At 40.4% G+C, this 13,414-nt stretch overlaps 1 protein-coding gene across 1 annotated transcript; it reads left to right on the forward strand.

The window, feature by feature from the left end:
* Positions 1-4,845: 4,845 nt before the first annotated feature.
* On the forward strand, positions 4,846-13,143 carry PSMA1 (proteasome 20S subunit alpha 1). The gene is made up of 10 exons (XM_032188956.1): positions 4,846-4,929; positions 5,130-5,174; positions 8,031-8,132; positions 8,643-8,746; positions 9,545-9,633; positions 9,967-10,037; positions 10,502-10,631; positions 11,255-11,334; positions 12,250-12,354; positions 12,797-13,143. Exons 1-10 carry the CDS (start codon positions 4,927-4,929, stop codon positions 12,851-12,853), a joined length of 786 nt encoding a protein of 261 aa, XP_032044847.1. The 5' UTR covers positions 4,846-4,926; the 3' UTR covers positions 12,854-13,143.
* The last annotated feature ends 271 nt before the right edge of the window (positions 13,144-13,414 follow it).

A 13,414-nucleotide genomic window follows, 5' to 3' on the forward strand; every position in this document is an offset into this window, starting at 1 on the left:
TCTAGGGTCAAGTATGTATGTTTACAGCAGCTGTCATAAATATTTGCTGTCAGTCTTAACCTAGTTGATGGACATGTCATCATATTTGACTGTCCCATGCAGATGCTTAAAATTAAGTAATTCTAGATGTTATAAAGTAGCCATTAATGATAGCCATTAATAGCCATAAATTTATTAGCTGTATTGCTTCCGAGTATAGACAGTTTGCAGTTTGCATTGTCAAGAGAGTAAGACAGCTCTCAAAAAAAAAAAAAAACAAAAAAACCCACCAAAAATCAAAATGTACAGTCCTGAATGTGTTGTGACAATATCCAATTTAATCTTAAGTAGCCTTATTTTGATAAAACATTCATGAAGATGGAACATTGGCTTCACATTTCTGTCTAAATAAGGGTATTTGGGGCATTCTTAAGGCCAGTTTTACCGTATATATTGAGATCCAGGTTCATGGCATTAAAATCAAAGGACAAAAATCATCAACTTGAGAAATGTAAGAGTTTAATGTGAGGTGATGGTGAATCATGGTGACTTGAGACTAAATTAGGTTTAAACGTAGTCCTACTAAATATGGCATATAAAGTAAAGGGTCTTCTACAACATGTGATTGCTATTTCTGCCCTATGTATTTGTAGACTACAGTGGATAAGATTTAATAGGGGAGTGAAGACTACTTTTCAAGGCCTGTTCATTTTCCTGATTATCATTTCTAAGAGAGTCTTGTACTCATTTTCAGAAAAGCGTACCCACCATTTCATATATTGGCCTAGGTGACTTGAGTATCAAATGTACTTGGACCATAGGATAGAAAAAAAGATCTAACTGTACAAATAAAATTCTTCCTGTCTCAAGATTTTGTTATTCTTAGTTTCTTACAACATCCCACATTTCCCTTTAACAGGTGTAGCATTGTTACAAAGCCACAACAAAGACTGCCTAAAACTTTTTGTTTCATTAATAATTTATTTTTTATTGTTTGTTTGTTGTCGTTTGTTTGTTACCTAATATTTAAATTTGCAATGGCAAAATGGAAAGGCAGTATGTGAAACAGCGGTATTTTGTAGCTTCTATTGGTATGCTGGCATACTTATTATAGAGCATCAATGTTATTTCATAGCAGCTTCTAATATTTTGTTTCCACGTGTTCTTGGTTATGCCACCTGTTGTAGGAGTGGTCTGTCACTTTGCCTGGCTCGTGACCTTTTCTCCATTCATTTTCTTTAGCTAACCCAGTACCTTACAAGTCTCCTGAGGCTAATATTGACCACTTATTTTGCCCAGTAATAATAATCAAATTCCCAACACCTACTAGATATTAAACAATGGTTTTCATTATTATTATTATTTGAGGAATATTGAGATTAATTGATAATGCTCTTATTCTTATATGTAAACAGCTACTTACTGGAGAAAGCTGTACAACACAAGTCATGAAATGCAGGCTAAGGAAATTAAAGTAATGGATTTGAATCTTACAGTGGTACCATTCCTACCTGTTAAAAGGTAACAGCACTGCCGTTTGCCAGTAATAAGTCGTCCATCTGCCAGGAGTGGCTCCATTATCTCCCTGTCCTTTCCCCTTTCCCAAGGGGATGAAGATGCCACCTTAATTCAGTCTGTCTCTTATTTTAGCACAACAGTTTTCTTTCCTTTTTTTTGCAGTCTGCCGTCCCTACACAGCACAAAATGTGCAGATGCTGGGTGTGTTACTGTTGGAGCCAAAAAAAAACACACCGTAAAACTACAGGATCATAGTACTCAGCAGCACAATGGTTAATGCAGATTGATCATGAGTGGTATCCCAAAGGTGGACTTGGTGGAATATCATTTCCTCTAATGAATCAGCAGTAGGGAGGGCGTAAGTGCCCTTCCCTTTTAGTTCCTGTATGTTAATCTCTTCAGAGCCAGCCTGCCATTGCTCAGATGTCAGATGCTGTTTATAACTACGTTGGGAATGTAACAGAACAAAAGAGCATCATTAATTTCTCTTGAGACTTTATATGCTCATTTTAGGTTTGCTGTTTTTTTCCCTGCTGCAATTGATTCAAATATTGTATCAGCAGTTTTGCAAGGTGGCCTGAAAAGGCATCCTGTCTATGAATTTGTCCAGCTGATCTTTGAATCTGTGACCAAATTGTGTTCAGTTGCAAGCATTTCCACAGTGCAGATATTCTGTGTCTCTGTAAGTATCCTTGTCTTTTCTTGAACCTGCTGCTTTTAATGGCACCCAATTCCAGCATCGGAGGAGAAGTGAGAAGCACACATTTTCCTGCTGTGTCAATCAGCTATGCCTGCATTGCTCTAATCTTTTGGCAAGGATTTTTATCTCCTATGAAGCTGTCTAAAACTGTCAGATCACTTCATGCATGCCACTGTACACCATTAAATATATCAGGAGTGACATTTTCCCTAGTGCAGAGGTCACCACCACACTTGTCCATTGCTTAAACTTTACTGACACCATAATTTAAGGCCTTCATTCAAATTTTCGTAACAACTTTAGATGACTGGAAAACCACAAACTTCATTCATTTCAGTAACTGTTTGTTCAGTAATATGTACATTTGGGAAAAATATATATAATTATTTTTTTTTTGGTTTGATAACTTCGTTAACTGAAAAAGAGCTATTTGATTTTGCCTTGCTGATTCCTTTCTCTCATTTTTGTACTTTTAAACGGTAGTGCACCCAAGATGTGAATAGAAATAAACTGCAAAAGCACTGGAATTGCACCTGCTTGTAAAGGGCTCAGACTGAGCCTAAGGACACGGGAGTACTCAGAGGGAAGTGAATGACTTCCTTGCCCTCTAAGCACTTCCTGGTTCGTAGAGAATACTCCTGTCTCTAATAACCTCCTGGCGTTGCTGCCTTGGGAATGTGGTAGCAGTTACGCTGTCTGAAGCACTCGGGGGAGCAGCTGAAACTCCATCCAGTGCCTGCCTCGCTGCTTTGCCCAGCTCATCAGTAAAGGAGGGAAAGAAGCTCCCGTGCAACACTTTTCACTGCCACAGTACTTGAGCCAGTTTGGTTTTGAGGAATTTCTTAATAGCTGGACTTCATAGCTTGAAGTTTTGGATGTATTTTTCTATCCACACATTTAAAAAAAAAAAAATGCAGGAAAATGCTGAAGTTGCAATTTAATGTACCTATGTAATAGTTGATATGGCCTCTAAAAATTCTTCATTTGTATAGATTTCCTCTAATTCTCTAGTGTGAAGTTTTAAAAAATCCTGCCTCTTTATTACCAGAAATGTGGTTCCTAACATTACTTCCTGTTCTTATCAGTATATATACAGAACAATAGAGTCTTGGCGTAGTTTAGCATTCTATGAAAACTAATATACTTTTGCCAAAAGAAAGGAAATATCTGTCTTGTTCCGTTACTGCAGGTGGAGTAAGCAGACCTTTCGGGAGTCACTTATTGCTGTAAGGAAGTTGTTACAGAATGGCATTATAGCGGAGACTACAGGAGTATTTGCTGAAAGTTCACTGTAACTTGAAGGCTGGTAGGCTCACTTAAAATGTTTATATATCCTGTTTATATATCAGTGTTGAAGAAAGAAAGTTATTTCACATCAAAGTATTTTTTTTATTATTATTTATTAATCACAAAGCTTAAACGTAAGTTAGATAATTAAAATTAGTCTGTTTAGATTTCTTTTCTAGACAACACTGTGATCCTCTGCAATGAAAAGTTTTGTACAAATTCACCAGCGCTAAGAGAAATGTTATCGTTGGTCCCACAATAACCAAAAGGTACACACGCAGTACGGGTTTGATTTGAGTCTTGTGATTCCAGCACCCGGTACATGTTGAAAAAATAAAACATACAAATATGGTACCACCTGATTCTTGTTTGTCTTCACGCTTGAGTCCTCCAACCCTACAGAGAAGTTTTCCTAGTAACTTTTTTGTAACTTTTTTTTTTTTTTTTACTCGCTTTTCAGTTACAGTTGTACACACATTGTAACCATCCAAAATAAGAGCTCTGGTAAGCAATTCATTTCTGTTAAACACTATTAGTTTTCTACTTTTAGTGTGAGAGCAAAAAGGCCCAATTAGAAATGTAATGGCATCTTAGCTGGAATTCAGACACAGTGGCTACACTTAGTGTGTCACTAAGACACCCCATTTTCTAGCATTATTCACAACAGTGCTTGTCATTTGGCTGTTATATTATTTCAGAGGCTTCCTGTACTTTTTTTTTTCCCAAAACATAAGAGGATATCCAGGCTGCTGGAGCTGATTAACAGTGGCTGGTGTTTTGCTCCTACCAGCTGTTGTTGCTGTTGTTGTTTTTTGTTTAGTGTTAGCTACTTAAGCTTATGACCTTTGTTAGCATGGATGCTGTATGAAAATGTAATTGCAGATTGGGAAGCCCAACACATCGTACGCTTTGTGCTTGCGATAAAAGGGCAAGGGCTAAAAATACAGCTTTAAAACGGGCTTCTAGTGACTTCAGAATAAGTAGCTCTGAACCCTTTGGTCTCCTGAGGCAAGATGTGCGATTTGTGCGTTCAGGACCGTGTTTAATTCTGTCTGCGTGGATAATTCACACCCTGGCTTCAGGTGTACAAAGCTTGGCTTGTTTCTGTGCCAGGCCAGCAGCTCTCACTGCTTCCAGCCTCCTTTCAGCTCCAGGAGCTGGGGTTCTCCCCATCCTTTCCCCTTCTGCTCTCACAAAACCCGTCATTTTGAGGAGAAAACCATTAAGACTGGGAAATAAATAAATAAATAAAGTGTGTGGGGGGGGATAAGGAGAGGCGGGCCGGGGCGGGGCCGGGCCGCTCGGTGAGTCGGGGCGCGGCTGGTGCCGCCTGGCCGCCCGCAGCCCGAGCCGTCGCTGCCCGAGCGCCGCAGCCGCCGCTTCGCAGCCCCGGAGGAGCCGGAGCCGGAGCCGCCGTCGGGGGAGGCGGAGGCGGGGGCAGGATGGTGGGAGGCCGCGGCGGGCACCGGGGCACCGGGGGGAGGCCGGGGGGCTGCGGCGGCGGCTGTGGGGGGGGAGAACGGAGACGGAAGGGAGCGAGGCCGTGAGTCAGCACCCGGCGGGGCCTGGGGATGGGGCCTGGGGATGGGGACGGGGACGGGGCTGGGGCCGGGGCCGTGCTGATGGCCGTGCTTTGTGCCCGCAGTTCCGCAACCAGTACGACAACGACGTGACCGTGTGGAGCCCGCAGGTGAGGCCCCGCCGCAGGCCGCAGCGGGAGCCCGGCGCCATCGCGGCCCGGCGGGGATTTTGGGGGGGTCGGGGGGGTGGGAGCGGTCCCGGTCATTAGTGGGAAAGCGTTTTCCCCTAATTGATCCACCAAGGGCTTCCCTGGTGGATAATAACACAAACTAATAACACAAAATAATAACGCGGACTAAGTCCAGGCCTAGTGCTCAGGAGGAAATGTGCTGGCTGCTTCAAGCAAGGCACAACAGCAGCCGCGCATCCTCCTGACCCGAAGCATGGAAATCCTGACTTATTTTATTATTTTTAGAAGAAATAAGCGAATCTTAAAGTTAAAATGCCCGCAAGCATCCCTGTTCAATAAATGCTAACCCTAAAGCTTATAATCATAGCGCTGAGAGACTGCTCAGCTGTGGGTGTCCTCAGCTTCCCACATGGTGCAGTGTTAGGGAGGCTTCGTGCTACCTGTGTGCGAGGCCATGTGAGATTTGCACTTGAATTGGTAACTCCATTACCTTTGAATCACACAGAATCACAGAATTTTCTAGGTTGGAAGAGACCTCAAGATCATCGAGTCCAACCTCTGACCTAACGCTAGCAGTCCCCACTAAACCATTTCCCTAAGCTCTACATCTAAACGTATTTTGAAGACTTCCAGGGATGGTGACTCCACCACTTCCCTGGGCAGCCTCAGTTCCACATTGTACGTGTGTTCTTCTAAAACTTACAAAGGCTGTGCTGAGTTAAGAACAGGTGTCTTAGGGTTTTAGAAGCAAACACCTGATGGAGCTGAGGTGGTTAATTGCCTCTTTTTCTGCTATGCATGCTTCAAAGTAAGGAACTTATGGAAAATAGGAGTCTTTTCTCCACTTGGTAAAGCTCAAGACGTGTTTTAACTACAGCAACGTGGCTTGTTTTTTACAAACCTACTATACCACTGGTTTGTGGGTTTGTATTACTACTGAAAATTTTCATCTCGTGGTATTGTTTTCGAAAGATACATTTTAAAATAATTGAAACAACCTTTTGGTGCTTTTCATCCTACACGAACATAACCTTGAATGTTTGAATGTACTTTAGTCAATGCCATGATAGCTGTAGATGGCTTCGAACTGCTTTGAGAAATCCAATTGTTTATCTCAAAGGATGATGAAAGCTTTGAGGAGATTTAACATACAAGAATGTGCCAATGATACAAGCAGCAACTTTTGGTTAAGGAGATGTGCACTGGAAAATGTTCAGTGCAGATATTTACTGTTACCTTCAAACTTCAGTGCATGCTGTGAATAACGTGCAGCTAAATTGTCTTTGTCCAGTTCACACGGACACGCACGTGTGCATAAGCGTGTTATTCCACGTGTTCAATACATTCTGTGTGTGCCTTGTATATTCCTTACAGCAGTCTGTATTACTCTCTGTTACTAATGTCTTTTTAGTATCTGAAAAGTTAAAAGTCAGAATTCTAATCCAGAATTGGAAACCTACATCTGTCTCTCATCCCTCTTAATGATCGTCTTTCCTGACAGATTCTGTATCAGAAACTTTAGTTTTGTTTTTTCATCTCTTACTTTAAAATTACTTTCAGTAGACTTGTACGGTTTTTAGGCTTTCAGTAGCTATCATGAAATGATCAGCAACACTCATTGCTACTTTTTCCATAAAGTGCCTTGAAAATATGAACAGCACTTTGATAAAAGCAGTTTAAAATCACTGCTCCACACATTCCTGCAGGTGGCTGGGTCACCGAGGCTATTATGTGACACCATAATAATTCTGGGCATTGTTAGTAGAGGAGCGAAGAATAACCGTTTTGGGGGAATATTTTCTAATATGGTTTTAAAGGGAAGGGGATACAAGATTAAAGGCTAGGCAGGGCTTCCTGGCTTTATAGCCTTGCAAGTCGTTCATGACAGTTGATAAATATCTGCTGGATGGGTCACCATGTTTCTACACTGCTCTTGGACATGAAGTACCTGTGTGTAGGATATGCTAAGCATCTAGGAGATCTCTCTAAATAAATCAAAACCCTTTTACAAACCATATACATATATATATATAACGGAACTAATAAATGGAACTAATGCGAGGTGATTTTCTTTGCGTTATCACTAGCACATTCCTGTTGTAACAGCTCCAGCAGCGTGCTGTGTTTTAATACATCGCAACTGATAGGGGACAACCGTGTGCTGCATTTGGTAATTCCCGTTCTTGCACAGCAGCAGCGAACACACTGATTATTTGAAATAGGCTGGCCAACTAGGGTGTGGAAAATTAGCTGCGTTGCCCTCCGTGATAGTACTGAAAGGATGTCACCTTGTTTTCCCACAAAGCTGCAGGCTGACTCTGCAGAACTTGGGGGGGAATTAATTTTCTTTGAGACCTCTACTCCTCTTTCAGGCTTTACTGCAGTTGACTAATAACTTGTTCAGAAGTTATTGGGGAATGGATGGTGAGACACAACAATTGCGTAAGACTCGTTTCTTCAGGAAACTCGATTAAAAGTTACATGTCCAGCTGGAAGTTCCATCTTTGAATCGCTTTGTCTTCAGTAGAGTCAGTATCTAACACAACGACAAAAGTTTTGTGATCCTGACAACATCAGACTAGTTCACCCTTTCAATTTTTTTTTCATGTTTCTTTATATGCAATAGTGAGTGTCTCAGGGGCAGCCAGATTTGTGTGGGTTAGTGGTGACGAGTTTGTAAAAGAAAGAGGAAATAATTGCTTGTAGACTTAAACTGCTATGCAGTCAGTTTACCTGTTGGGGTGGGGGGAATCAAAGGTCTGTACATCAAAAAAACATTGAAAGTTAATATTGAGGATTAATTTTAAAATGATTACCTTTGATTTTATTCTTCAGGGGCGAATCCATCAAATCGAATATGCCATGGAAGCTGTGAAACAAGGCTCAGCTACTGTGGGGCTGAAATCAAAAACGCATGCCGTCCTGGTAGCTTTAAAGGTAAGTTTAAAACTTTGTTTTTAAAATGGCAATGTTAGTACGAAAGTTCTAGTTTGTCAAATTAGTTTAACACAGTCTGCACTTACTTATGTAACGTAAATGTAATCCCAGTTTCCTTTTGCTTTAGTACCAGTATAGAAACGTATTTTCAGTACCTATGCTAAGCAGATTTTCACAAAATCGTGAATGAAGTGAGTGAAAATTTTTCCTTTTAAAAGATAAACACTCCTCTATTTTTTTTTTGTTAGTTATTAAGTAGTAAAACTTCATTTTCTTTAAAATTTGAGCAAGTGTCTGTTCTTTCTTCCTCTTAGTCTCCTACTGAAATGGAGCTAGGTTTTTTTTTTTGGTCTTCTGTTGCAAGTTTATAGGTTGTGGGTTTATTTTTGTTGTTGTTTTTTTGACTGTTTCATGATTATATTCAGTTCTTGCAGTAAATGTTAGCAGATTTCTCCACAGTGCTTGGCAAACTGGTCAGTCTGCCACGTAGCTTTCTCCTTTTATGCGTAGAGAGCACAGTCTGAGCTGGCAGCCCATCAGAAAAAAATCCTGTACGTAGACAACCATATCGGTATCTCCATTGCTGGACTTACTGCTGATGCAAGACTCTTGTGGTGAGTGTCTTAGTTGTTGACATACACAGTTCTGCAATAATAAGTGAAAGTTCATTTGTAGACTATTGCGAATGAAATCTTATGGTCAGCTAAGGATTAGTCTCGCTCTGTTCTACTATGCCAAAGACCTCAGTATGAAATTCTGGCAGATTTTTAAGTTGTTGGCAGAAATCTTGTTTGTTTGGCACTAAATTTTGCTCTTTGGTTTTGTTATAAGTAAGGCAGTCCTGTCTGGTTTCCTCCGTGTGATGGGGTTTCCAAGCCATCTGAGAGTGTGCATCACCTATATCCCTCTAGTAGCTGCTACAGTGTACATGCACTTAAAGTTACTAAAAGCATACAGTGCCTTGTGTGTCAGCTAGAGGGGTTTGCCTTTTACCTGTAGGCCACATAATTTCATCAAATGAGGTAAATATACGCTGAAAGAGGTTTGATGAGAAAAGACAAAGAAGGCATCGGAATAATTACCAAAATAAAACCTAATTGCTGTAATGTTGCAAAGAAATGTTACCATCTAACTGTGTTTTTTTTCCAGATGACCCATCTGTAGCCTGTGTGAACTTCCACCCTCCCTTTATTTGTATGGCTGAAGTACTAATACTTCTTAAAGCTTGTGGTCTGCTTTCTAAATAACAGCTATAGGTCAGATGAAACGAAATTATGTAATGCCTCTGACCCTTTTTCTCAACAAGCTGAGCAGAAACAAAAATACGCTTACCTTAACAGGCGAATATTGAGAAACTCATTGTGACTTTAATCTGTGCATTGATTTTATTTTTATTTTTTTTTTCCTCCTAGCAATTTCATGCGTCAGGAGTGTCTGGATTCTAGATTTGTGTTCGATAGACCTCTTCCAGTGTCTCGATTAGTGTCACTAATCGGAAGCAGTATCCTTTTTTTCTTTTAACACTCCTTCACATTTTAAGGTTATTTTACACTTGCTCTCAAAATTAGTTTTACATGTCACAACTTAAAAGTCGTACTAAAATGAAAAAGTTAATTCAAAGTTAAATTTTTCTTTATTTAAGATGCTTGTATATTCTCTCAGAGAGTGTTGATATTCAAGATGAGTCCTGAGATCTATTTCTTCAAGCATAGCCTTTGATACTACAAGAGGCTTTGCACAAACTACACAGTGATTTTGGTGCATCTCTGCTTCTTTCTTAAGAAAATGTTTTAGGTGCGTGTTCCTTTGAGATTGTTTCCTTAGCTTTCTTCAGAAACGCAGATACCGACCCAGCGTTACGGCAGACGACCATATGGCGTGGGACTGCTTATTGCAGGTTATGATGTAAGTAAGATTTTTGACGTGAAGAAGGTTGAAGGAAATTGTCAGTGTGCCTGAAATCTGCTGTACAATGAGCCTTGCCATTGTGCAGATAAGGCAGTGTGTGTAAAATACCTTTTGCAAGCCATGAAGTAGGAAGCATACACAAGCATGATACAGTTTATGGAGCAGAGAAGGCAATGGTTTCGGTGCCAGCTATATTCTCTGTGTAAAAACTGCATTTTAATGAAAAAAGTGTAAACAAAGGTTTCTGTAGAGCACTATGTTTTACATTTTTTTACAATAGCTCTGAATGAACTGGATAAGAACAGTGGTATGATAAGCAGTACAGAATTACTCAGTGCATACATATAAGCTAATGTATCATGAAACAAAACTGTTAGAAAATATCATGTGTTCTAGCAGCAGACAGACTTGCTACGAGTTTATACGTTTGTTTAATGGTTTGTGTTTTTTCTTCCTTTTAGGATATGGGCCCTCACATCTTCCAAACTTGTCCCTCTGCAAACTATTTTGACTGTAAAGCCATGTCCATTGGTGCTCGTTCACAGTCAGCACGAACTTACTTGGAGAGACACATGACTGAATTTACTGACTGTGAGTAAAGAAGCCCTGGCTATCTAGTGGTCTTTATCAGTTACACAGTTTTTCTGCTACTGCTTCATTCTTTGGATCTTAGTAAGACAAGAAAATAAATTTGGGGGGCCGAGTTTGGCACAAGTGTAAATCTGCACGAGGACAAAACTGTAAAGCAAGTATTACAAATTTTCCTGTCTAACATCTGGATGCTTGTTCAATCTAATGAAAAGAGAAGTTGTGCTCAGAAAAGCAGAGCAAAAAGTAAGAGGCCTCTGTCCTGTTTAACCCAGGGAAATACTTCTTTCTGTATCAGAGCAGGCATAGTATGTCAGAGCAAATACTTAGGTGGTACATCTAAAATTGCAAATTTATTTTTATATGAAACCAATGATGTGAAGACAAAAAAGGTGGAAAGATAGCTTGATTATTGCCGCTTTGGAGGCAGTGCGGTTGCCAAAACCAGATGCATTCAATTTCAGATGTACAGCTTCCAAAGGTATATTTTTTTTTAACCAACTCTGCGTTTAGTACCAGAAATACCGAAGGAGAGGGGTTGCATCAACTGAGAATGGGAGTAAGGGGAAAATGAGTCTAGAGGTAATGCCATGTTCTGTATTTATCTTCCTGCTTTTATTTTTAAGGTAATCTAAATGAGCTAGTTAAACATGGACTGCGTGCTCTCAGAGAGACTCTTCCTGCTGAACAGGATCTGACCACCAAGGTATATATGCTGGGTTTACTTAATAAGAAATTGTACTGCCATTGTTTTTGGTAATGGCCATGACAAAACTGACATAAAGTATGGCTGGGACTGAAACCTGGAAGCCAAACACTTGGTAGATAGTATCATCTGTGTTTTGTATGGCACCAGTTTGCTTACAGCTTCCTTAACTATCTGCGATTTATTTTTCTTTACAGAAGTGATACTTTATCTAAATATGACATTGCTTCCCGGGTGGCTTCATTATATTTTAAAGTTAGACCAATATTTCATGTGTGTTGTGTACAACTAGAATTATTAGCTTTGCATTATAAGCATGGTCACTAATTGACCTGATGGTGTAAGGGAATATAATACATAAAATATTGATTAAATATCCAGGGTCAAAAAGTTGCAGAAGCTGTAGACAGGAAACATGAACTGAGCAACTGTTGAATAAGAAGCTTCTAAGCTGGTCTGTTACCAGCAAAAGTTGTTCTCTTTGTGGCTAGTCTTGCCCTTATCCATGTTTAATATAAATTTTCGTTCTTATCCCATCCTGATGTTTTCTAGAGATCTCTTACAATATTGAAAGTGCAAAATGAGATGGAAATCAATTTTGAAAAATCAGGTATTTGTTATCAGAAAGGGAAAAAGGAAGCTGAAAGCCTTGAATGGTGGTTTTACTGTTAAGATTTTTTAAACATGGTAGTTTTTCCAGGGAGTAAATCTCCCTCCTTTTCCTTTTCTAGTACAAACTACGAAAGACGGAGTCTCTCTTGAAATTTCCTTTCTTCCTTAAGTAGACACAAATAGCACAATGAGTTTTATTATTCCAGGGGGAAGCTTTTGTCTGTTTCACAAGTGAAAGCTGTAAAGCCACAGAGTTATTTGCAGAAAAATGGTTCTCATTTCTTTCCAAACTTTGCTTAACAGAATGTTTCCATTGGAATTGTTGGCAAAGACATGGAGTTTACCATCTATGATGATGATGATGTAGCACCATTCCTAGAAGGTCTTGAGGAGAGACCACAGAGAAAGGTGTGTGTTTTGAATGTAACTAAGCAGGCTGTGTTAAAGGACACTTTGTGATGTTTTTATGTTTGTCATTTAAGTCTACTGAAGTTTTAGGAATGTGATTTTTAAAATTAGAAGTTACTACCTGACAACTGGAGACACTATATAATCTTAGCCAGAGACTAAGATGCGTATTGAATCAATTTATGCTGAATTGTTGGCAGGCATTTCCAGTGAAATTTCCTTTCCTCATCTATGATCAAGTTTGTACTGTTTTTGTACAGTGAAAGTACTGTTTTGTACTTTCTTGTAACAGAAGTGGCTACATGTGTTTCTCATGCATATAGCAAAGTGTATCCTCAGACTCGTAATGATCTGTATTAGCAGCTCTGTCCTTCTCCATGCTTAATTTGGATTTAATATGTATATGGATTTAATATGTTTTTTTTTTTTTTCTCTATTTAAGCCTGCTCCGCCTGCTGATGAACCTGCGGAAAAATCAGAGGAGCCCATGGAGCACTAATTCGTGGAAGAGTTCCTCTATGTTAACCTCTGTGTAATCATACAGGAACATTTATCTCTTTGATGGTAACTATCCTCACTGATACGTGTCTGATGCTGATGCACTGTGAGGATTACTGTTTAAAAAAAAAAAAAGAGGCAAACTGGTGCACCTATCCTTAAAAAGTTCAAAACTGGGTTTGTTGTCGTGGAGGGGAAAGGGGTAACCATTTTCTAACGAGGACATGATACTGTTTTTTTAAGGAAAAGCGTACTGTCTACTTGGAAATAAAGAACTTTCTGGGAATAATATACTGCCTCTTGCTTTTGTTGCGTGGTTTGTTTTTGAATCTGAGCAAGTGGAAGGCGCGGGTCTGGGCGCTGAGGGGGAGCAGGAAGGGCGGGCCGGGCCTGAGGCGCTTTGTCAGGCGCTTCCCTCCATTCCCGCCCATCCCTGACGGGCGGGGGGAAGGAGGAGGCGGGGCCGCCCTGCGGCGCCTCCCCCCGGCCCGTTCCGCGTTGCCGCGGCGCGGGCTGGCCCCGCCGGCCGCCGTAGCATCGATGTGGCCGGGCGGGCGCGGCT

This window comes from Aythya fuligula, chromosome 5, assembly GCF_009819795.1.
Source record: "Aythya fuligula isolate bAytFul2 chromosome 5, bAytFul2.pri, whole genome shotgun sequence".
NCBI classification, from domain to species: domain Eukaryota; kingdom Metazoa; phylum Chordata; class Aves; order Anseriformes; family Anatidae; genus Aythya; species Aythya fuligula.

Bases quoted from the DNA above. Each gene is read 5' to 3' on its own strand.
- PSMA1 (XM_032188956.1), top strand. The intron at 10,038-10,501 runs GTAAGTAAGATT...TCTTCCTTTTAG, and splicing joins TGCTTATTGCAGGTTATGAT to GATATGGGCCCTCACATCTT. The intron at 11,335-12,249 runs GTATATATGCTG...TTTGCTTAACAG, and splicing joins AACAGGATCTGACCACCAAG to AATGTTTCCATTGGAATTGT.